We start from the raw sequence: 26,908 nt of genomic DNA, 5'->3' as shown, positions 1-26,908 counted from the left end.
AAATACACATTAGGAGTATAAAATAAAAAATAAAATTAGGTAATTATATAATTTAATGTATAATATATAACAAAATATTACAATTATAGTACATATTATAAGAAAATACATATTATGTATCATATTTATTATATTATATAAGGATATATATTTATTAAAGGCTTATTATTTCCAAGGCAGTCCATTAAGAGACAAGTACTATTATTGTCATCGTTTTACACATAAGGACATTGAGGCCAAGAGGGTAAGTTACTTGCCCAAGGCCACGCAGCTACTACGTAGAAGAGCAAGATTTGAATCCAGACAGTCTGCCTTCAGAGAGAACACCCAGCTCGTTGCTGTAACACAATATAACCAAACACTAATTCATATATATTCAATGAGATAAAGTAATCGATGTGGAAAAATTTAAAAGCAGGCCTTTTTCTTTTTTGGTAATAAATGTTTACTCAATAGAAAGTCACTGATGCAGATTTTGCAGTTTAGTTTCTGCCCATGACGTATTTATAGCTGGCCTACTAAAAAGGGGAAACGATAGTAATTTAAAATATATTTTTTTCAGCTAGCCAACGTCAATCATAATTACAATAGCAAAAATAGTAAATAAATTGTAGTAGATAGTTACAAAGTTTGATTTTATAATGTGCTCTTTGACTTTAAAAATAGTTCATTCAGTATGTTTAAATATCTTTATTCTAATGTATATGTCTACAGGACTTCCATATAAATTTTAGCATGTCATCCTAACAAAATTACTGTGAGATAGTAGTGCAAGGACTGGTAATTCCATTTCATGGGCGAAAGAAGTTTAAAAAAGAAGAAGAAATATTTCTCAGCTCTCACGTTATAAAGCCAGAATGTGGTCAGATATCAGTGCTCCAATTTCACCAGATAGCTGACTTTTCCTCACTACTCCTTAATGTTTAACTTTCCCAAATATAAAAATCAGATCATACAATTTTTATTGTACATCTGTTTCACTGTTGGTATATGGTTCACTTTATCAAATTAGATTGTCCAACTGGAACGCTCTGAGGCATTGATAATTTGAAGTTAAGTTAGAGAGCAGAATAAAATTTTAAGTTATTTGAAATTAGAATTTCATAATATCTTCTCTTTTTGGTTCATTTAATTAAACAAAAGAAGATAAAGCACCTTACCTTCATTACTGAAAAAATAACCCATGAAAGACTTAAAGGTGTAAAATTCCTTTTAAGCAAAACAATTTTCTCATGTATGATTTTTGTGGACTCTGCCATTTCAAGTCTCAGGAATGTGCAATTTTTTTCCCAGTGGTGCCTTTTGCAGACTGGCTTCCTGCCACCATCATCTCCTAGCCACCAGCCAAGCCCCTGGGAATTTGATTAGGTCACAAAATTTTTTATACCTAAGCAAATGAGAATGAAGGAAATTCAGAAAAAGCTTTTACTCTCTAAAACCTGTGGCCAGTTTAAGAAGTTGTAGGAAAGAGATTTTAGTTCTTTTGCATTCCTGTCACACAGCTCCTCAAACTACCGTCACTGGGGATTAATTGAGACATACTCAAAGAGAAAAGAAGAAATGTTAAAAGGGGTCTACAGCTGACTCTGTAGACTCTTTCTTGGTGTTCTACAAATCCAACTGCTTCATAGTTTGCAGCCCACCCACTTCCTCCTTGAAAGTGACTAGAGAATCCTGTACTTGTGTAACAGAACACCCCATGTGTTATCTAAATTTGACTTAGGACATCTCATCAGATCAGCAGAGCAGGGAGTTCTCTTTTCTCTGCTACAGCACTTTTCCATTCTAATATTCCATTATAACTGCACACATATTCATAAGTGAATGCAGATTCTGGCTTAAATCCAAAAGCTCTCTTTTTTGAAAAAAAGTAAAACACTTTTAATTTCTAATTGCCCAGTGCTGGCCGTCAGTAATGTCACTCTGTGGACGTGGGACGAGGTGAGGAAGTTGGCTGTGGTTCACGTGCACCTCCCGGCGCGCTGCTGGAGCACGCATTGCGATGCAAGTGAATGAGAGTTAGCATATTACAGGAATAACCTTGAATCGACTTCATTTTTACAAAAACGTAATACACAAACTTATGAATTTTCAATATTATTAGTAGCAAATAACTTGTGACACACTGGAGTGGAGTTATCCCTCATGTGAGTGTCACACTGAAGAATACACTTCTGAGCATCAGCTCCCGTTAGTCTTAGTGGCTTTCAACATCCAGCACTATAGCCCCTCCACACACTCCTAAAAATGTCTCCAGGAGCAAGGGACTGTTTCTGACAGGAATACATCAGATCCATCTACTGTCTGTAGTTAAATAACTTGGAGGACCACTATTTGATATGTTCCTGCATAAAGTGGTAGCTACAGTGACTAAAATTCAAGGAAATGGCACTCCACTGTGGAGTGGTTAAGGGAGGTTCCTGTGTGACTGCTCACAGCCTCCTCTCTCCAGACTTAAAACCTCAAGTTGTAGATAAACAAACTCTGGTAATATAGCAAACACTACCAAAACTTCACTTAAATGGGACCAAAAAAGAATATATCTAAAATTAGCAATTTCAGTCCTCATCAAAAAAACTTAGAAATCTCATATGCTTAAATGACAAATGAGTTTTGTGACCTTTGTTACCATTTACCATAAGGACTAAGTTTGCAACAAGTAGCCAACAGGGGCAAGTTTCCTAGATGTTATTTCTCCTATTTAAATAGCTATCACCAGGGCACAGTAGTGCTTGTAAAGTGGTTTAATTCTAATAATCAGACTAGCCTTAGTTTTGTGTAAAGGAAAGAAGTGGGCAATCATCTTATTAATTACATGACTTTCTATAATAATATATTTATATTAATATATGCATGCAATCATTAAGAGATTTACATGATACAATGGAAAAGGTATGGCTTTTGGCATTAGATAAACATAGATTAGAAATCTACTTCACCTGCCGAATAACCTGTGGTCTAGGCTAGTCAGTAAATCACAGTAAGCCTCAGAGTCCATATTTCTGGACGAGAATAGTAATAATAAAGTTCACACATTGCCCATGGTGATTTTTTATGTTTTCCTTTACTTCCTTACCCTTTGCTATTAATGTATATAATAGACATATAAAACAAATGTAATAAATATAGACATAATAAATAAATACAATATTACTCAAGACACAAGTTCCCATGACATCCAACCTCAACCACTGATTAACTCTTTAGAATCATCGCTTAAATTCATCCTCAGTATTTTTTTCTTAGTTAGAAGCCTTTAAGGCATAAGCATATGTTTTAGTAGGTAGACTTGTGCTATGTGGAGTGAAATTATAAAGGGTCTAGGAGTTTGTGGGTTTTTTGAGGAAGGAGTGAGAAACCCCAGTTACAACTCTTGTTCTTTAGAAAGTCACTCACCGTTTATGAGGGAAAGAGTTTTGATTGGGCCAAAGCTTGTTACTTCAGCCTTCTCTCTTTTGGACTCCCATCTCTAGTGTCTAGGAGAAGATGTTTTTCTTCTTTCATGTTTTCAACTTTCTCATCAAGGACACAAGCAAATCCCCGAAGTACATGGCTTCCTGCCCCTAACTGGGCGTCCACACTCTCCCTTCAGCCTTGATCTTTCCTCTTGCAGGTAAAAACAGAAAAGGTGGAGAGAAAAACATGGTGGATCCTTTTCTCCCCGTCTGTGCGAGCCTGCCTCCAACCTGGTGATCGTTGACACTCACCATTTGTGTGAAAGCTTTTCTTTTTTTTTTTAACATGTTATACTAGATTTTACTAATTAACTTGATCTTGTAGCTTCTGCAGTTTTTTCCCCCCAATTTAGTTCTTAGAGGAGTTTTCCCCTTTTGAAACTTCTAAACATACTTTGAGCAGAAAAGTATTTAAAAATATAATTATACAGCTTCACTAATATCTGAAAAATGCCTAGTGAACTAATGCAGTACAGTATATGATAGTGAAGTGAAATTTTTGTGTTTTCATGTCCTTGTTTTTTCTTTGAAATTACATATCTCAGAAATTAGCTCATTATCTGAAAAAATTATGAAGAACTGGTGAATTGTAATACAGGAGTATTGCCACTGAATGGAGTGTTTGATTTACCCAAGCAGGTAATGAACAATCTTGTTGTCAAATTCACTAATGAGTCATCTTTATTAGGACGTAAGCTCAGGGCCATTACACCAGCGGCCTTTTGTATCCTGGTGCCATTCATATTCTTGGAAAGAAAGGATGAAAAGCAGCAGTAAGCAACTGAAGATTGCCCATGGCTCTTTAAGGGTTTTGGAACAATTCCCAGGATTGGGAAGTGAAAATGGACAGCATGCAGAGGAAACTGTCATCTCGATAGCAAGATTTAAGTGAAGATGACTAAGCCGTTAACAGCATACATGCATATTTAATTTTATTAACTCCTACGTCAACCTTCTTGGATCTTTTCTTTTAAGAGGAAAGTTGAAACTTTTATTGGAAGGACTTGAGCAGAAGTGAAGGATTAAAATAGAAGTATAGATAATTCTTTCTGGAACTGCTTAAATTTCATTGCTCAAAAATACTTTCATTTTCCCCCTTTGATCAAAGAGACTTGCTTAAAACTCTTGCTTCTTTACAAGAAATAATTTTAGTCTTAAACAGGTTTATATTTAGATGCAGGATATTATATGGACGTCTCATTTAGTAATGCTAGCAACGCCATCTGTGGTTGAAAGAACCCTCAGGAAAGCTTTGAGGGATACGGATGTGACTCTTAAATGTAAACATAAAGTTTTCTTTTAAAAATAATTTACTAGTCATCTTAAAGGAATAAATGTCTCTGGCTCAGATGTTACTTATTTCCATCTTTTTTAAATTTTTTATTTTCTAGTCTCAATTCCTGTTACAGAAGGAATTATCTTCGAGTTTAGACTACAGATCCAGGTCGATTGCCATTTTAATAAGTTATTTAAAATTAATTTGAGGATCTTCATGTATCTTTAAATATCACCATGGAGACATGTGCATGAATCGTCATTGTGGGCATCTTCTTAAGTAGTCCGTAATTGAAAGTGTACCACCAAGACCAGAGAGAAATATAGTCTTGAAAAGAAAGAATAAAAATTGTGAAAGAGAACCACACGACAAGTGTGACTTGTGCCAGGAAAGGAGAATATTCTTGTTTGGATAAACGGCATTGATATCAACTAGAATTATACAAATTCATTTACCTCCCGTTAGCCTCGTTCTTATTTCTAATTGGGATCTAAGTTCATTTCTATCAGTGTCAGAGGTTTAAAAACTACCATACTCCTACTAAATGGTAGAGATATTTAATATTCAGATTTATCTTAAGACAGCCATAAACATTGACGAGACCACACAACATCAATTTGTGTTTTATAACCTTATAATAGAGCCATTGTCTTCACTAATTTTTAGAACAAGAAAGAGCCTGTAGTAATAAAGGGATTTTGACTGATATATTTTGGTAAAGAAGAAGGTACCTGCACTAATATAGCTGGTGTTCTTTGTGTTGTTATTTTAAGATTATTTTATTTTAAAAGGGAGGATAATATGTTCTGAAAAGTTTGTTTTTCCTTAATGTTCAAACTTTTCATTAAAATTTGCTATTTTAGTAAAAATAAATGATGACCCACAGGATAGTTGTATGTAGTGCTTTGCTTTTAATTACTTACTGGGAAAACACAAGTGGAAAGAGAATGACACTAAGATGTCTTTCCTGTTTAACATCAAGGTTTATTTTTTATATATATATTTTTTTTTTCTGCTTTATCTTCCCAACCCCTCCACCACCCGCGTACACAGTTGTATATCTTAGTTGCAGGTCCTTCTAGTTGTGGGATGTAAGGTTTCTGTTAAATGTGTGTGCTATGTGGAGTGGAGTGCCAAAAGGACCAGTAGTTTTTTGGGTCCAGTTCCAACTATTGTTGCTTAGAAAGCCAGTCAGTGTTTGAGGGGAGAAGACATGTTAGGGCTACTACCTAAGGATTGGCATTGACTCAAGCCTAGGGCATAGCCACGGCTACTATGCATCCTATTTGATCCCGGAGGGTCCCAATTTCAAATCTTCTATCCTGTTTCACTTATTAGAAAAGGAGTCTCAAGTGTTGATCGAGACAATATGGTCAGCTAGCTTATAATGTGTGAATAATCATTTTGAAAAAGTTTTTTCTGGCTATTTTTCCTCCAATAGCTAGTTTTTTTTCCCCTCTAATGTCTAAACTCTTCTTCATTGAATGTTACTACATTCCTAGAGAAGAAATAACAGACTTGATAAATAGTTATATTTTTGCTACTAAGTGGAAATCACATCTTTATGTTCTTCATAGGTAAATATTTTTTCCTAAAAATGCTAACAAAATTCAGGAAAGATTAACAAATACCTTTATGAAGATCTAGAAAGACTGGGGGTGTATTGAGTATAAATTTGTGAATGAGTGATATGTTTATCTTCACTTATCTGAGTTAACAAGTTAGACAAAGATTTGAAAAACTGTGGTCAATGTATTACAATTTTTGTCATTTTTTCCCAAAATATACACTTGTGCCCAAGTATTCTCCCCAACAAGAAAGGTCTCCAAGGGAAAGCAGTCAATACCATTTTTGAATTTGATTCTGATAATGCTATTTTTAAATGATTGTTTTTACTATAGTAACTGAAAATTTGGTCCCATGGCAAATTGGTTGGATTTAAATTGTAGCTTTGCCCTTTGCTTGCTGGGTGAAGTGGGCATTTTATTTACTCTATCCATATCTCTGTTTCCTCATCTGTAAAATAGGGAAAAGAATAGCGCCTACATCATAGGGTTATTGGTAAGAATTATAACAGGTTTAGCAATAACTCTGATGTAATAAGGACTAAGTAAAATATATTGTTTTTATTAAAATATACATTATAAATTTCCTTTTTTGATTCACTAACATTTTATGTCATGTAAATTTTATGTTGTTATGAGCTCTTACTTGTTTAAAAAATACAGACAAATCCAAGAGAACAACAGTGTAAACGTACAGTGTTCAAGTAATTCTTTGAAGGTCTTTTGCAAACAGACACATTTGGGTTACATGATCCGAACTTCAAATGGACTTTTTCTCATTTCCAGTAGGTTGTGCCAGAAAACCCAGTCTCTTGTCCTGATACTGCACTTTGCCACAGACTAGCTGTGTGATTCTGGCAATAACCCTCCTAGACTTCAGCATCCTTTTGTAAAATGTACAGATATTGGCTTAAGCGAACTCTAAAATGTGTGTGATCTACATTGCATACCAAAATGTTTCCATTACTTATCTGTAGCTAATGATTTAATAGTAAAAACATTGAGAACCTAGAGAAATTTGGGGAAAGGGAGTATGGATCTGGCAAATGAGACTCTGCATTGAACCACAGATGAGAGGGGACCATTCTGGCTATTTCCACAGTCCTTTGCCAGGCAAAAAAATGACAGAAACAAGCTTCAGTAAATTGTAGACTCTTTTTGCCTGACTTTGGAGACCCTACAACGTAGAAACATCACGCTAACAAGGACCTTGAGAAACTAATTACCCCCATAGGTGAGATTTTATGGAGCACTCTCAATCAGTAATCCCTGAGAGGGATATTTAAAGCTGGAGAGAAAGAATGTAATGAGTGAAAAACCAGAATAGTAAGAATCAGGGTTATGCAAATAAAAAAGGAAGAACAGCCCGTGGTGGCAGGCTTCACGTGAAGAAGTACAGAGAGGTGACTCCAAGGAAGGTAGCATCGAACACTAGGATTTTGAATAGGAAAAGTAGATGCAAAGAATCAACATAGAACACTGTACTGTTAATTTTATAAAAGGGGATTGGGTCAGCTGGATAGGCCTAACACATTTAGTGATGTACACCCTTAATGACATCTGTCAGCATATGGAAGAATCAGGAAATAAAAATAGTAGCACTGTCTTATGGATGTGATATATGAACGTAACAAAATGCGTTTCAGAAACTCCAGGGGGCGGCGGTGGTGATGACAAGTAAGCGATGTATAGAAAACTGTATTCGTAAAAGCTCAAAACAAAAAGCATGCTTTAAATAGCTTTTTATCCCCTCCCTTGTATCTCCTTTTCTCCTCATTTTCTTCTCTTTCCAACTCCCCGAGTATTTAATGGTAGTGAGAAGTGATGAAAAGCCTTTGCCAAGGCTAATCAGAGAAATATTCCGGTTCCTTTTCTTCCCCCAACCACGGATCTTTAATGATAAAAACAAAAGAAAAAAAATAGAAGATTAAGATAATTTGTCTTCTACTGTATCTAGGCATTTAAAATGTAGGTCAAATTCCAAAGGTCTTTTCTATCTGACCAATCACTATAATTTAAATTTGGCGTAAATAGTGTTCGTAGGAATCGTTAGCTATCTGTCTGAGGACCACCTAAGAAACTGGAAAGAGATATCAGTAGAGTAATGATGAAATAAGCTGCATGTCTCAGTCCATCTGTTTACGTGTTCCCTGGCTTCAATTCTCTCCTTAAAGATTTCTTGAGAGTGTTTGCACAGCAATCGAAGCTTGAAAAACAGAAGGAAAGAAACTCTTAGAGTCAAAGTTATGTATTGCTTTTTTTTCATCGATGAAAGAATCAGAAGGGTGACCCTTTCCTAAATGCCTTCCTTTATGCTGAGGAACATGTAGCTGCATTATTTTATTTTTTACCACACTTTTCTCTCCAGTCTGAACAGAAAAACTGAACGAGTACTGTCAGCTATTTTGCTTTCAAACCCTTCCTTCTGGGAGACAGAGCAGGGCTGGCCGTGGGTTGAACTCACAGACTATCCGAGTTTGTCTCTACAGTGCTACCTCTCTATTTTCGCTACATCCTGATTCCTTTCCTCACCTCCATCAAATTTGCTAGAAAATACTTTACTTTTAAGTGAGAACAAGTGGTAAATGAACAATCTGGTAAACAGATCCCTGCCAATTATTAACAAATACTAATAATCACTCCTGCCAGGTAGCTCCAATGCTCAGAAGGCTCTAACAGGAATAACGGTAACATTGTTAATAGTTAAAGTTTACCAAGGCCTTTCTATGGACCAGGCCTAGCGCTACAGTCTTGAAAGATGTTATTTCAGTCCTAACAACAATTCTAAATGGTTATTTTTTATTACTCCTATTTTACAGACAAGAAAATGAAAGCTTAGTAAATTCAAGAAACTTGCCCAAATCGGGGCACAGAATTTAAGGTCAGGCTTATTTTAACTCTAAAATCCCTGCTCTTTAATAGCATATGTTCTCGCAGGTATTTTCTGGGAGATATTTGTAGTCAGTTCCTAGATGGAAAAGTCTACTTCACATCAGTGAACCAAGTATTATTGCCACACCGGGGTTTGAGGATATCCACCAACCCCTTTCATTCCTTCTCTCCATTTCACTTCCTTGTGATGATATAGTGTTTAGAGGCAAGTGGGAGAATGGAGATTGTACTGTGGATGACCATTATGTTTATAGAACTGTCTGAAGATCGATTGTGATAAACTAATTTGTTTATTCACCAAGTATTTGTTGAGAACCCACTATAGGCCGGGCATATATCAGAGAAAAAAATCAACAAATATAATTACAATATTTTCCTTGACAATGTTGGTCTTTAATGAATGGATGACTACATAAAATTATTGTGCATATCATGTTCCAACAAATACACTAATAATATGTGACTTTAATCCGAACTTTTAAATTATTCATTTGCCTCTCCAAGAACTTCGGAGAATAAAAGCAGGGAAATGATTTACACTTTAATGGTTATTGACTAACCTATGGCAATTTTATCTTAAATTCCTTTCAACATTTTCTGAATGCCATACCTTATGCTCTAAGTGTCTGAATGCACGACTTTCTCTTCTAAAAATTATTTCTTTTATTTTTCATCTATAATTTTTAATTTTAGTACTCTGAAATATTCCACTCTCGAATTGACTTTTGGGGTCAATTGGGATGATGCTTTGTGTGAAATAATGAACTTCTTCATTCTGATCAAGAATGTCCACTGTATTTCAATGTGGTTTCTATGCATGAAAAATGCAATATGTTCTTTCTGAATATGGAACATGTTCTATGTGGTTTGTGTGTCTATTTTCATTTAGTTTGGATGATGCAGTTACTTTTAATTAATATCAAGAAGCATAAGTACACTATTACAGATTATACATTTACAAAAGTTTACCTTTATTATATTTATATGTTATATATTTCCAAATAATAAAATTTACTACCATCAATAGGGTGTGTGTTGTGTTATTTTAATATTGGTAGTAATGCATTTGTGTTGATCTACACACACGTTTTCCTCCTTGAGACCAACTACAAAGAAATCAGTGAAGGTTTGGGATGTTTCCTATACCTTTGAAAAGACCAAAGCCCAAATGGAGAAAAAACCCATATAGGCTAAGCATCTGATCTGATACATAAGTAGGAAGGTATTTATTTTCAGCTAAAAGATAAAGACAATTTATTTAGTGCTATATTCAATGTGAAAAAATAAAAGTGCTACTTTACCAAAGTTGTTGATTATTATATTCAATATGCCTAATTCAGTTGGAAATGGACTCCTTTCTGGTGGAAAGGAACAAGTGATGGCATTTTCTGAAATGTCTATTCTAGGAACTCTCTATTTACCGACAGCCTTTTTTAGCATCATAAGCCATGGGTGCCACTTAAAGGACATTTTTCCCCCTAATTTTTAAAAATGAGAATTTGTAATGCCAAGTGCAAGTACCTTGTATACCATTACCATGGCATTTACTCCTATTTATTACAGTTATTTGTGTGCTGATCCATTTCACCCTTTTCAGGACAAAGATCTCTTCAAAGCTCAAAAGTTATGTCTCACTTATCTTTTCATCTCTACCACTCAGCACAGTGCTCTCAGTTTAAAGGATAAATAAATAATATTTGGTACTGAGTTATGAAACATCTTTGAAAACCTATTTTAACATTATTTTATGTTCTGCAATAATAATTCTTCTGTCCTAAGACTCTTCAATATATAATTTGATGTTTTCAGAGCATTCCTGATATATCTCTGAGCTGACAATTGTTTTCTACATTTTATAGAAGTGGAAATATTTCTTTCAGTATTATTTATTTCTATTACCATAACTAACATGAAATGTATTACCCAAAATGATACATACAACCATTCCCAGAAATTTCTACTCCAAGTGAAATAAATTACCTATAACATGTGGGGTTATTAAAAAAATGTTTGTTCCATTTTAGAGAGGCAGAATGAAACATTTAACTCACTGTTCTCATATCTGGACTGCATTGGGGTACCATCTCTGATTCATGCATTCAGCAAGCATTCATTACATCTCACTATGCTACAGTCTTGTTTTAGGTCCCATTGATGCCAGCTGCATTTTAGGAGTCAAAGATTATCATGTGTATCCATTTTCTGAGTCAAAGATTATCATATATATCCTGAATAATAATGACATTTTTAAATGACAGCATTTATCTCCTTTCTTAAGAAGAGACATCATGAAATCATTTAGTGAAAATCATAAATACTATTATCACTTCTTATAGTTTAGATTTAAAAGGAATGTGACAACACTGATTATATCATATAAATGTTCCTTAGATTACTTTCAAGGAAGACATTTTTGTATTCTAATGTGCACTTAATCCACTAGCTGGTGTTTATTGATTTATTACCCAAATTTTCATTCCAGGCCCTCCAGGTCCTCCAGGTGGTCTGAGAATAGAAGACATTAGAGCCACTTCTGTGGCACTTACTTGGAGCCGCGGTTCAGACAATCACAGTCCTATATCTAAATACAACATCCAGACCAAGACTATACTTTCAGATGACTGGAAAGATGCGAAGACGGGTGAGTTTTATTTGTCTGATTATTCTGTACATATTTTTAAATCAATTCTTTTATCAAAAACAAAAACCTGGATGTTTTAAGAATTTCATCATCTACTCTGAAATGCTTTTTGTTTTTTTTCTTTTTGTTTTATTATTCCAGTTCTTTGTTAGTGAAAAAAAAACACAAGGAAGTTAAACATTTCAAAGCTGTAGGGGAAGAAGCAGCATGTCTAAATCTATCATGGGAAAGCAGAGAGAGGTTCTCTGGGTTTCTCAATTGAGCTACATCTAATTCTAAGATTTATTAGGAAAAAATCATTGGGAAATCATTTTTTTTTTGGCAAATGGCATCTGTAACTTATTATTTTATGACCCATTATATTGAATTGTATAGGTACTATAGTTTTGCATTTTAAAAAAGCCGCATTAACCGTAAAGATTTAGCACCCAAATCTCACTACCATAACCCCTTACTTTCCGAGGATGATCTTGCCTGGTTTGAATTTCCTCAAAATGGATTTTTAAAGAAGTTTGGTATCTCAACCTTTTTCTATTCTTATATTAAGATTTTCTAAAAGGAAAAAATAGTTAAGAGTAGATGAATACTTTCCCTTGTCTATAACTATTAGCATTGTCATTTCTCATGACTAGCCTACAATATCCCACATCAGTTTATTTTCTCCTGTAACATCTCAGAAGATAGAGGATCCTTTTGATAAAATAACCTATTTGTGTTTGTCGTTACTGACAATCTTTTAAAACAAACTTGTAGTTGTCAGAATTTCTTTTAGATGCATAAAGAAGAGACATAGAAATGTGGGCTCAGTTGTCATCAGAGGGGAGAAAAAAAGAGAAAAGGGGTGAATAAAATGTTTCTCTCTTTTAGAAACTGAGAAAAGAATTAATCCCAGCATGTCCCAAACCTGGTCTCATTTTATCCTTATTCTGAAGTAATGGAATTTATTTGCATCGCTCACTAAGAGGTCTTAATTCAGATGTAATTTTCCTTGATAATTTCTTCCTATATTAGGAAGTGAGCCAAATATCAACTTGAAGTCTGTTACAAGGGTTTAGGACACATTTTAGTATTGTGATTCTCCACATAAGAGTATAAAGTTCAAATGAATGAGAAATAGATGAAACATTTATATTACATTATGCTTGTGAGTATAAGTATTATCTATAAATATACCAGACAAAATCAGACCATTTGAAAAATATTTTTAAAAACTTTTCAGATGTTTGATAAACCTAAAGTATGGGCAGTTTCTGTTTCTCTGAAGAGAATGAAAATGCATGATAATGTTGAAACTGTAGATAATATTAGATATCTAGCCAAATTGATACTGATTATAGGTACTAGAGAACAAAATGAAATAAACAAATTGTTACAATTTGGTTTGGCTTTGAAAAAGGAATATTAATTGCAATCACTTCCATTAATTATGCATCCTTACCATGTAGCTCAATTAAAATATGCTTTTCATTAAAAAGGAAAAAATCTGCTAGAAAGTAAGTTTTGTGAAGGTAACACTTTGTTTTATTCACTGTACTATCCCTAGATCAGGGCCCATAGCATTCATTCATTAAGCATATATTTATTGAGCTCCCACTGTATGCCAGAACCTGTCCTAGATGCTGGATATACACCTGACCAGCAGTGAACAAAACCGAGAGAAAAAACGGAAAATAAAAAAAATCCTGCCATTCTAGTAGGAGAGATGGCAATAAATAACTAAAATGTATTGTAAATCACAGAGTGATTAGTGCTAAAGAGAAAAAAAACAGTAGAGGGAAGGGAAGGTGGGAGTTGCATCATAAATAATGTGCTTCTGATATTGTAGCCCTGCCAACTTTCTATGGTTCCTGTTTGCACGTTACATTTTTTCCAACTGTCAACCTATTTCTATCTTTGAATCTAAAGTATGTTTCCTGTTGACAGTATAGAGTTGGATCTTTTTGTATCCAGTCTGGCAATCTCTACCTTTTGATTGGATTATTTAATCCCTTAACATTTAATGTTATTGATAAACTTGGGTTTATATCTGCCACTGTACTTTTGCTTTCTAAATGTTTCACTTGTTTTTGTTCCTCTGTTCCTTCCTTACTGCTTTCTTTTGCATTAAGTGAATATTTTCTGGTGTGACATTTTAATTATTTAATGATATTCACTATTGATAGATAGACAGATAGAGATAGATATATAGAGGTAAAGATATGCTTAATGGTTACTCTAGGGCTTACCAGACACATCTGAACTTATCAGAATAGATTTCATATTTTTACCAGCTTAATTTCAGTGAGATTACTCCTAGAGAGTTATAGTCCATCTTACCCCTTTTATGTGCTATGTATTATTGTCATACATATTTCATCCATAAATGTTACAAACCTGATACTCTTCTGTTAAAGTTATTGCTTTCCATAATTTTAATGTCTTTTAAGGCAGGTAAGAGAAGAAAAGAAAGCAAGTATATATTTAGAGAGTTTGTTATATAACCCTTTCTATTTACCATTTCTGGTTCTCCTTGTTTGTTCCTACGGATTTAAGTTACTCTCTGATGTTATTTCCTTATTTTAATACAGCTTTGTTTCCACTTGCCCTTTTAAATTATTGTCAAATATATTACATTTCTGTATGCTGCAGACTGAACAACACATTTGAGTTATTTTAACATAATTTTATTTTACACACTACACACACATATGTATATAGATACTTATACATGTATATAATAGATACGTAGTTAGATATAGTTTTCTACAATGGCTTTTAAACTGGGTAAGAGAAGAGAGGTGAAGAAATACACATTTATATTGTCTTTTATAATTACATAATTACCTTTATGAGTGCTCCTTATTTTTTGGATGTTTTTCCAAATTACTCTCTAGGGTCAACTGCTTTCAGCCTTAAAGAACCTTCTTTAGTATTTCTTGTAAGGCAGGTCTGTTAACCAATTCTCTCAGATTTTTTTTTCTCTGAGAATGTCTTTATTTCACTTTCAGTTTTAAAAGATCATTTTATTGGATATAATATTCTTGATTGACAGTTTGTCTTTTCTTCGGTGCTTTGAATATATCATCTTAGATGCCCTTTATCAGGTTGAGGAAGTTTTTTTCTATGCTCAGTTTTCTGGAAGTTGTTTCTAAGTCCCTTTATATTTATCAATATATATTTACTGGGTTCTCCATTCCTTTCTGTAGAACTAGATTTCTATCTGGTGTAATTTCCCTAAGTAAAGAAGTTTTTCCAACATTTCTAATTGTTCAGGTCGCTAGAGTCAAAGGCCTTAGCTTTTGTACATTAAAAAAATGACTTTACTTTTGTATTTAAGTGACTTTTTTGGATATAAGTTCTATCTTTTTTGAGCACTTTTAAAATATTGTACCATTGTCTTTTTGCCTTCATTGTTTCTGATGAGAAGGCAACTGCATTTTTACCTTATATCCCTGTATTTAACATATGCATTTTCTCTAGCTACTGTCAAGTACTGTCATACTTGCTTTTCAGCTTGATGGGAATGTATTTATCCTGATGGGGTTTTACTGGCAACTTGGATCTTTGAGCGGATATCTTCCTTCAACTTTGGAAATCCTCAACCGTTACCTCTTCAGATATTTCCTCTGGCCCATTCTCTTTCTCTCTCTTCTTGGTCTCTATTGACTCTATGTCAAATTGTTTTATGTGTTCCATAGATCATGGACACTGTATGTGTGTGTGTGTTTGTGTTTCTGTGTAGATAATGTCTAATCACTTGTCTTCATTTTCATACATCCTTTCCTCTTCTATGTTCAGTCTGCTGAGAATCTCATTAAAATAATTCTGATCTTACATATATATTTTTTATTTCCAGGATTTTTTGTTTCTAGCATATGGCTCCTTTTAACATTGCTCACAACGTGTTCCATAGAAATTTCCCATTTGTTTATACAAGTGATGTACCATTCCCACTTGATACTTTTACATATTTATAATAGTTGTCCTAAAGTCCCCGTCTGATCATTTAACATCCAGGTCATCTTTACGTCAGGCTCCACTGAATTTTTTTTTCCCTTTCTTGACAATGGGCCACTTTTCTCTGTTTTCTCATGTGCTTGATAATATTTTATTGATTTCCAAACATTGTATGTAAAAGAATAGTAGAGGTTGAAGTAAATATTATTTATGCCCAGGAAAATGCATGTCATTCTTTCAGGGGTTGAATCAATCTAATTTGTAGTTGAGATGATCTAAACTTTGTTGTTAGATTCAGTTCAATACAGGCTTCAAGCGATTTGAGTGTAGGATGAGAACACTCCCTCATATCTGAGTGTCTGGAGATTTTCCAGCCTTACCATCAGACTTCAGCTTGGTCATCTAGCTTGGACCTCAGGCAGAGCTCTTTCAGCTCCTCTGCTTCTGCTCCAGAAAGTGTTTGTCTGATAATTGGTCAAAATCCCAGATGCCTGGGGAGGGGGGCTTCTCAGTTCTCCTACCCTGATTAGCAGACAGTTGGTGCTGTCCAAAATGTTCATGGAAACATTTAGTCTACACCAAAAGGTCCTTGATATTTGGTCCTGTCCAAAATGTCCATGGGGATAGTTGGTCTATGCCAAGTGGTTTTGGACAGGGTCTCTTGGCATGGACCAAATGTCTTCTGGATGTTTTGGACAGGACCAAATGTCCTGCAAGTCTTACCCTTCCCTCAGATTTCAGCAGACGCAAAGCACCCATCCCTCACAAAGGAGGCAGATCTTAGCTCTCCAGCCACTCACCCAGCCACACGTGACCACTTATTCATGTTCAGTATAAGACCCAAAGTGCATGTGGGGTCTCAGTTTTCCTAGTCAGCTCTTAGACTTAAGCAGAACTGAGGTGTCTGCCTCAGAGGAAATTTTCTCTTGGCTCTCTTGCCCTGCCCCCAGACTTTCTTAAGTACTTTTGCTGAAGGCCTGTAGAAAACATTGGCCAGTACGTGCAGACTCTCCTTGATTTGGGGGCTCCTAGGAAATCAAAACAGCCTTGCCAGCCTGTACTTTGTCTTTAAATATCTGTTAAAACCTAAACTTTCTTTTTATGAACATCTTCAACCAGGTCTTCCTCTCCCCATTGCTCTACCAATGATGACTTAGTTCATTAGATTTCTTCACAAACTCACCTTTCTGATGGGCTCTTAGAAATGATTATTTTGTAGCTTATCTTGCATGTTCTTTTTGTTAGTTGTGTAAGTAAAGTTCTCTTGTGACTATATCCTAAGTGGAAATGAAAAATATTTTTTGCAACAAACACAGAAATAAAAATCATGTGGTTTTTATTTACAGTAGCATCCACTAAAAAAGGAAGGTACAGGATTAAACGTAGTTTTATGATGGTAATTATTTAAAGTGTTCGATAAATATTTTTCAAAGATATCAACTTTCAACAGTCCAAGGATTAAATTTAGAATAATGAGCTGAAAGCATAGATTGTATATCTTTAAAACAATCTACTGTACATATTATTTCTCTCGGACCTTTTAGGGATGGACAGCAGAAATTTGATGCCATTCCCAGGGTTCTACAAGGTGCTCAGTTCGCATCTGGAATGTTGTATTTTATTCTGTGCTACTACTTTCAACGGAAATATTATAGAATATTGTTGGTGATGGAGTGTGTGTGTGTGTGTGTGTGTGTGTGTAAGGGGGATGTTGGCCAGAACATAAAGAGGCCTGGAAACAATGCTATGAGGAGCAATTGAGAGAACCTGGGATATGTTCTGTAAAAAGGAGAAGAGGCCCAGCCCTGTGGCCAAATGGTTAAAGTTCTGTGCTCTCTGCTTTAGCAGCCTGGGTTCATGGGTTTGGATCCTAGGTGCAGACCTACTCCACTCACCAGCCATGCTGTGGAAGTGCCCCACATACAAAAAAATAGAGGAGGACTGGCACAGATGTTAGGTCAGGGCTAATCTTCCTCAAGCAAAAAAAAAGCAAGAGGAGGATTGGCAATGGATGTTAACTCAGGGCAAATCTTCTTCAGCAAAAAAAAAAAAGGAGAAGAAAAATGTCTTATATTTAAAGTTCTGTCATGTGGAAGACTAGAATTGATTGTTACAAATCTTCTGCAATCAGCATCTTAGCAAATAAATGTTTCTCTGGACTTCAGATTATTTCCTTAGAATAGATGTTTGCAAGTTAAATTACTGAGTGTAAACATGCTTAAGCCCATGCACCATACTATAAAATGACTCTGTAGAAAGGTAGAACCAGTTTTTATTCCCACCACTAGTGTATAAATATCTCTTCTACCATATCTTTACTTAGTATTTTCTTTTTTAAATCTTTTCCAAATTGATAGGTTAAAAACATGAAAAAGACACTGGGCTCATTGTAAGACATTTATCTTTTAAAATTTGCTATTTTCTTTTTTGCCTTTTTGTAGCTTCACTTTTTGTTTTTCTTATCTCACATATGAATTTCTAGGGTTTTATGAGGCTACATTCAAATTTTCCTTAGAGAAGGATCAATGAATCACCTTCTGGGACGCCAGAGCACAGTCTGCTTCGCTTTTGCTGCAAGGAACTTTGCCACACCTATGGCTCCTTTCCCAGTCCTGCCAGATGATCTGTGGGTTGGGTTAGAGCCTCCAACACAACACTGAATAGTTGTGTTAGAGCCAGCGAGAAGCCTTTAAATGACGTTTTCCATTTTCAAATCTGCTTTTACAGTTAGACCCTCTGAGGGGTAATTCTTTCTGGGTAGTTCCAAATACTTGGGTTTTGGATCAAGATGGAGGATCCTAAAGGTTCTGGTTGAATTTAAACCGTAAGGAAATATCAGGACTCACTCTGGTAATTTCCAAGAGTCTAGAACAGGTGGGATTACATGGCCTGGAATTATTCTTGAAACAATCTACTTTTTAGTCCTGAGGTCATTCTAGCTGTTTCTGAAGCTGCTCAAACAGCTCATCGGTGTGGTCTGAAGGCACAGCACCATAGCATGGTTGCTAGTCAATTAAAACACTGTGCATTATTGACCCTGGGGTACCCATGAGACTTGTTTCTCTTTTTCTCCAAAGAATAGTCAGAAATTTTTTACTCTGAGCCTATGGACTGAAGGTATTTACAAAAAAATAAATAAAATCTATGGACTACTGCTCTTGGCTGGTTGCTAAAACAAGACCTTCTCAAGGGGATCTTTTGACCCGAGTATTAAAATGAGGAGTATGTCTACTGCTGTATATCCCTTTGCTTGAAATTTACACTCAGAAGCAAAACCAAGATTTGAACACCTATCAGGTTAACATACAGCGCTTTAGTTTTTGATAGAGAGAAACCTCTGGCAGGTGTTACATAGTTAAGATCTGATTTTCCATACTGAGATTGTCCGTAAGAAGTGGCCTGACTCAGAATTAACCCAATTAAAACCCAGAAACCTGAGACCCCAGCCCTGATCCCCAGTATTGGCCTCCATTGTGCAAAGTACTCTCCTCTCTTTCTGACTCCAGGCATAATAAACAGGTTGCAAGGAACTTGGCTGGAGAGAGGGCACACAACGTCCCTTTGCTCCTGACTGTTCTTTTCCATTTGGCTTGCGGCGGGAATCTGCTTCCAAAGCAAAACTGACCTCTGCTCCCAATCTGGCTGTGTGGGTGGTTTTAGAAAAGTAAAATGTAGCCAATAGTTCATACCAGGGCTGAAGGGTCCAGAAGATTGTATGAGGTACAAATCCATTTAGAGGGACACACAGGGCTTAGAATAAAACAAATAAAAATTTGGACTGGGGTAAAACATAGTAGCAATGGAGGAGAGAAATCAGAAAGGATCAACTCACAGTTAAGAGAGTGGGAGAGGGCATCAGAGGATGGAGACAAGGTCTACATTCTGCTTTCGACAAAGCAGGATAATTTATGGGCTAAACATAGGCATAGGAGCCACAGAGCGGTGGATATTTTGTGGTGGGCAAGGTAAAAGACACTGGGTGATGAGTATTTTTTGTGGAGGGTACAACATTTTGAAAAGCTACTTATTCACGGTCTGCACAGCCAGATGAAAATTCCCTAAGTAATAAGACAATGAGTCATAGACAAGCCTAAAGGAACACATTTGCCAAATAAGTGGTGTACAGGTATTTACATGCATATGTATGTGTAGGTTAATTATTAAAAACACATGTGGAAATATTTTAAGAGAGCTTAAAATGATCTATAATCCTGCCTTGGTGGTACGTTTTATCATACCTCAATTAGATAAGCAATCTTGGATCTTATTCTACTAATAATTTATAACTTCCCCATTAGTATCTAGTAGCATGTAAATCTACAGAACCAACTAAAAAAGGGTATAAATGTATAGGTACCCTAGTAAGAAATCATTCACTACCCCACACTACATCAGTGGCAGTCCATAAAATTTGAACTGCCCAGTTGTGCCCTTGCCTCAGGAAATCACTTGAGATACTACCTTCAGAATACAGCTCCTTACTATTCAAGGTGCAGCCCAGGGACTAGCAGCATAGTCTATGACCTGGGAGCTTGTTAGAGGTGCAGAATCTCCTTCACAGCAAAGAAACCATCAACAAAATGAAAAGACAACCTAACATTGGGAGAAGATATTTGCAAACCATATATCAGATAAGGGGTTAATATCCAAAATATACAAAGAACTCATACATCTCAACAACAACAAAACTAACAACCCAATTAAAAAATGGGTGAAAGATCTGAACAGACATTTCTCCAAATAAGATATACGGATGACCAACAGGCACATGAAAAGATGTTCTACATCACTAACTATCAGGGAAATGCAAATCAAAACTACAATGAGATATCATCTCACTCCAGCCAGAATGGCTATAATTAACAGGACAGGAAATAACCAGTGTTGGAGAGGATGTGGGAAAAAGGGAACTCTCATACACTGCTGGTGGGAGTGCAAACCAGTGCAGCCACCATGGAAAACACTATGGACATTTCTAAAAAAATTAAGAATAGAACTACCATATGATCCAGCTATTCCTCTGCTGGGTATTTATCCAAAGAACATGAAAACATGAATGTGTAAAGCTACGTGCACCCCTATGTTCATCACAGCATTATTCACAATAGCCAAGGCTTGGAAGCAACCTAGGTGCCCATCAAAGGACGAATGGATAAAGAAGACGTGGTACATATACACAATGGAATACTACTCAGCCATAAGAAATGATGAAATCTTACCATTTGTGACAACATGGATGGACCTTGAGGGTATTATGCTAAGTGAAATAAGTCAGAGGGAGAAAGTCAAATATTGTATGATCTCACTCAAAAATAGAAGATAAAAACAACAACAAACAATCACCTAGAGACAGAGATTGGATTGGTGGTTACCAGATGGGAAGGAGAAGGAAGAGGGCAAAAGGGGTGATTAGGTACATGTAGATAGTAATGGATGGTAATTAGTCTCTGGGTGGTGAACATGATGTAATCGACACAGAAATCGAAATATAGTGATGTACACCTGAAATTTATAAAGTGTTGTAAACCAATGTTACCACAATTTAAAAAAAAAGTGCAGAATCTCAGTCTTCCTATCCTAGTCTGACTAAATAGATGATTCATTTGCATATCACTCTTTCTAGTTTATTATTTATTAATGACCGCTCCTCTTGCTCTGTTGAACTTAGCATTTTGTCATTCCTAGTTTTTATTTTTATTTCAGCTCAACGAAATATGTGCCGTTTTCTCAAAGCGGTAAAATGAAAACTTGGAATTATAAAAGTAATGTTACTCAATTAATATTCTATATTTAATGTTCATTTTGTTTAGATCCCCCAATTATTGAAGGAAATATGGAGGCAGCAAGAGCAGTGGATTTAATCCCATGGATGGAGTATGAATTTCGTGTAGTAGCAACCAATACACTGGGTATAGGGGAACCCAGTATACCATCAAACAAAATTAAAACAGATGGTGCCGGTATGTAGAAGAAGCTTTTTAAAATTTAAAAGGTTTATAAATATAGTGCCACTTTACTATATAATTGAATGTATTTGGAAATAAATAATGCTCTGAGGTAAGTGATTCATCCAAAAAATGTGAGTGTGTATATGTATTTTGCACATATGTGTGTATTCTGTGTCAAGACAGTCAAAAATCAAAAAAGGAAATAACAGTAGTTCCCTGAGAAGATACATTCTCAGACCCCCCAGTGGATGCCTGAGACCATGGATAATACCAAAACCTATATATACTATGTTCTTTTCACTTAAAAGCACTTTACAGCTTCTCTTTGGCATATCTGAATTGCCAGCATCATTATTCTTGCACTTTGTGGCCATTATTAAGTAAAATAAGATTTATTTGAACATAAGCCATGCAATACCATGAGGGTCAATCTGATAACCCACAGCTACAAAGTGGCTAACGGAGGGATAGTGTGTACAGTGTGGATACGCTGGACAAACGGGTGATTCACGTCTCGGGTGGAAGGAAGTGGGATGGCGTGAGATTTCATCATGCTACTCAGAATGGCCGCAATTTAAAACTCATACATTGGTTATGGAATTTTCCATTTAATATTTTCAGACTACGGTTGACCATGGGTAACTGAAACCCCAGAAACCGAAGCCAAGGATAAGGGGAGACTACTGTATAAAGTTTAAGAATATTTTTACATAAATAATGTAGAGGAAGAACTAAATAGAAACCACTACATATTCCACTAGAGACCAGTTCAGTGAAGTTGGTATTTAGAATGTAAACTTTCACGTTAATTCTGAATCGCAGTCAGACAGACTCTTGATTAAGCAGCTTCCATGATTTAGGAGGTTCACAATTATGCGTGTCTCACAAAGACGTGTATAACTGAATGGCCACGTGGACGGAGCGTAGGGGGAGCAAGAAGTGAGAGACTGATGAGCAGTTCTCAGATCTATACCACTTTGGGAGTCAGAGCATCTCTGAGAAATAGCTCTAGCGTGTTCTCTTAATATTAGCTGTCACTCCAAATATGCTCTTTTATCACAGCTCAACCTTGGCTGTTCTTCCAATTTGGGTTCGCATTTTTGTGCTAAATACCAACTCTATTTAAATAGCCTTTAGTACGAGAAGTACTCCACTCTATTTTCCTTTCCCCCTGCATTACGAGGCAAAAATATTGTTCTGATTCTAAGAATAGTTCTTTTTTATTATTCTCTATGAAAAAGAAAATGTTTTGTGGCTCCCTGAGTTCGTTTATTTTTACTATGCTTTGCCAAACTTCTGTGCTTTATTTGGGGCAAAAGGGTTTAAATGGATGACAGACTGCCGTTAAAATTCTGCAATGATACCTTAATATTTATCCACATTTCTGGCTACCTCAATTCCTTAGCCTAACTTTTAAGTAGAATTATGTATCTAATTTCTTTAGTTTTTAAAGCCAAATTATTCACAGTACTGCCCTCAATAAATTCTCTCTTAAAGTTTCATGTAATTTCGTGTAATGCACCAGATAAAAATGATTATTCTGTAATAAAGGAAGAAAATAAACACTAAAATACTCATCTGCATTGAGTATTTTCACACACATTTCAGTTCATCCTCATAATAATATGCTGAGGTAGGTATTCCTATCCAATGCTTGTTAATGGGCCGTCGACTCACAGACACCAAATAGTTCACCGAAGTCAGTCTAAATCTTGCAAGATTCAGAACTCAAATCCAGATGTGTCTGACACCTGACATTGAGATTTCTCTCTTGACGGTGGTTTCACAGGCAGGACTCTAACATTCCATTTATATGAACCTTTATTACTGTGCTAGAAGAAGCTTAGATTTCATCCTTAACTACAAAACTGGATATGACCTAAATACTAATTTTTTTGTTTTAGTATGTCCACCTGCAAAATGCACACAATTGTTCATTTTTCTCTACCTCACAGAAATCTCATTAGGATACGGAGGTAATGTAAGTTGAAGCCTTTAGAACATAGATACCAAGTGGCCAGGAGCCTTGTGTTTGGTTTTTATTATTATTCCTTAGAGCCACCTATGTTTTTAACAGAGGCTTCTGTGTGATGGACTGAACACAGTCGCCCTTTCTTGAAAAACAAGAATGAAAGGAACCGGGGCATGATCTGACAGATGGTTTTAACCATGTCATTTCATGCTGAGGCATCATGAACTTGGATTTGATTTAACGAGTATTCATTTTCAAAATTAAAACTGCAAAACAAAATCAAATGATTAAGTTGGTCTGAGTAAACTTATTTCAGCTAAAACATTTCTCTCAAATACAGACCTTTTAATCTCATTGAGCTTGATTAGTTTTCCATGATTTCTGGACTAATACAATATGAATGAAGTCTTATCTGAACACATTTTTTGAAGTACAAACTTGTCCACGGGGATGGAGAATGCTTTCTCTGGCCTTGATGGCACACGTAGATCTCCTCCTCAGGAATTTTATTACAAGCAATATCTTTATTATTTTTCTCGGAAAATGATTGCTTTAATATACATGGGTTGATTGTCTGCACAGAATTATCCTAAGATCTTAGATTTTTTTTTTAATCTCAAAGTAGGAGTGATTATATAAATATTTTTAAGAACAACAACAGGGGCTGGCCCAGCGGCGCAGCGGTTAAGTTCACACATTCCACTTGGGTGGCCCGGGGTTCGCTGGTTCGGATCCCGGGTGTGGACATGGCACCGCTTGGCAAGCCATGCTGTGGCAGTGTCCCACATATAAAGTAGAGGAAGATGGGTGTGGATGTTAGCTCAGGGCCAGTCTGCCTCAGCAAAAAATGGAGGAATGGCAGCAGATGTTAGCTCAGGACTCATCTTCCTCAAAAAAAAAAAAAGAACAACAACAATAAAAAAGTGTCTCAGAGAGAGTTTCAATCTGATTCTTTTGTTCTGAATCCTTGAATATAATTTATATTTAATATTATATTTATAAGGTGTGGCCAGTTTTTGATGTGCTCGCTACCAGTAGTTTGTATATAACTCTGGAGACTTTTCAACCTCAATGTCTTCTTGCCCTTAGAAATGCTCGGAAAATCGTGTTTCAGAGTGATATCAAAGCTAAAATTTTGGCAAGGTTGTTACTTTCAACCAACTTTTTGACATCACTTTCTTTACATTATGCATCACCTCTTACATCATGTTTGCTCAAATGGTGTTTTGTTAAGGAATTAATTCTTTCTCTAGTGTGCTTAGAAAATAACTTCCTTTAAAAGGCTTCAGGGGCCAGCCCAGTGGTGCAGCGGTTAGGTGCACACCTTCCACTTATTGGGGGCCTGGGGTTCGCCAGTTCGGATCCTGGGTGTAGACATGGCACTGCTTGGCAAAAGTCATGCTGTGGCAGGCATCCTACATATAAAGTAGAGGAAGATGGGCATGGATGTTAGCTCAGGGCCAGTCTTCCTCGGCAAAAAAAAATTTAAAAAAAAAGAGGAGGATTTGCAGTAGTTAGCTCAGGGCTAATCTTCCTCAAAAAATAAGTAAACAAATAAATAAAAGACTTCAGAGCAAAAACAAACAATCCAACCTATGAAGTGATAACAGTCTTATTCACAATGCAAGATACAGCTCTATAGTGACATAATGAAATGATTCATTCCTTTCGATTCCGAAAGAATAAATCCTATGATCTGTAATACATTTGTTAATATTTCATAAGAAAATATTTTAGGGTCTTTTATTCATCAACTTTTATGGCTGCCATTGTTTATGCACTTGCTTTATGTTAGCAGACACAGTGCTAAGCTCCCTACTTGCATTGCTCCACTTAAGTCTCACAATAACTTCATGAAACTGATAGTATTATTCCTAATTTCACAGACAAAGAAGTTAAGATTACACCCAGCTAATGTGAAGCAGAGCTGGGATTCAATTCCAGGGCTTTCTAATTCTAAAAGCTTTGCTCCTAAACCACTTTCTGGAAGGGCAATGTGCAGTATTGAAGCTCTAGGACATTGACCCTTGGTAGAATCCTGCTGCCATCATTTAAAAGCTCTGTGATTAGGTACACCTTGCTTAACCTCTCTAAGCCTCATTTTTCTTATCTCTAAATGAAAATTATTTATCTTATGAGATTATATTTTATGGTTAAAAATCATATAAGGAAAGCAGTACTGTCTAGTGCATAATATTTGCTGAATGAATTTATTTATTATGCTATTATGCTCGTTTTAAACTTTAAAATACTTATAAATTGTCTACTCTATAATTGATTACCTCATTTGGCAATAGATTGCCATTTTTCATAAGCATGATAAAGGATCATGTGTTTTCATGTAATATCTAATCATCTTAAAGGAATAATTTTATATATTTAATATAATAAAATTCAACAGGCTTTCTCTTTGTTTTCTCCTTTTATCCTGCTTTTTAAAAACTGAGTATGCATAAAACTTAACATTTATATTTTTCATCCTTACAAGAAAATAAAAATACTTTCTAAAACAGGGGGATGTTTGCCTTGTCACGTACCATTATAACAACCCTCCAAGAGATGCCAACGTATGTTATGTGGGATAAAGGCTGGCTCCCATTTGATGGAAAGGTTGTTCCTCCGCCTCATTATGCTGACTGAAAGACACAACATTATCTAATGCAGCACATGCCCTTATCTGTCCAATTACTTAATGTTAAGATCACAGTGCACAGTTGGGTATATTCTTTGGATTCAGACAAGTGCATTATAAAATGGATGGTCCCAAATGAAGAATTAGAAGATGTGTTTCTAATTCATTGTGACCCATTTATTTTTGACTGTAAGAAAGAGATAACAAAAACATCCTTCAAAGTAATGTGTCATTGTAAGACATACCCCTATAGCTAATAGGTCCGCAGGTGCACTTGGTGAGTCGATATCCTAAAATGGTGCATTTGGGTTTCTTTTGACAGCTTTGGCATTTATTTGCCACGTGAACCTCAGAAGGAAAAGAGAAAAAATAACATAACACCATAATCAACAGTTTCATGTTTTGTATAAAGCTTTAATTTCATGTCTAATGAAACTATTCTGCTCTTTCATTTAATTTTTTTAGATATTTTTGATAAAGGAGAGGAATGTTGCTAAGAACATATCTGTAGCTAGTAAGGTATATATTAAAGTTAGTTGCTGTCAGAAGTAATAAAATAGATAATCTTCTTTTTAAAAGAAGCAAAGAGTA

General features: G+C 35.6%; 1 protein-coding gene across 5 annotated transcripts in view; it reads left to right on the top strand.

The window, feature by feature from the left end:
- The window catches only part of CNTN1 (contactin 1), a 342,015-nt gene that overhangs the window by 253,591 nt on the left and 61,516 nt on the right, over positions 1-26,908 (top strand). For all 5 annotated transcript variants that reach the window (XM_046642426.1, XM_046642443.1, XM_046642435.1 and 2 more), the window contains 2 exons: positions 11,671-11,829; positions 21,576-21,725. In XM_046642426.1, coding sequence (XP_046498382.1) covers positions 11,671-11,829; positions 21,576-21,725 — 309 coding nt within the window. The remainder of the gene's footprint in view (positions 1-11,670; positions 11,830-21,575; positions 21,726-26,908) is intronic.

Source organism: Equus quagga, chromosome 1, assembly GCF_021613505.1.
Source record: "Equus quagga isolate Etosha38 chromosome 1, UCLA_HA_Equagga_1.0, whole genome shotgun sequence".
NCBI classification, from domain to species: domain Eukaryota; kingdom Metazoa; phylum Chordata; class Mammalia; order Perissodactyla; family Equidae; genus Equus; species Equus quagga.
Note: the sequence above shows the minus strand (reverse complement) of the source record. Positions and strands in the feature narration are given on the sequence as shown.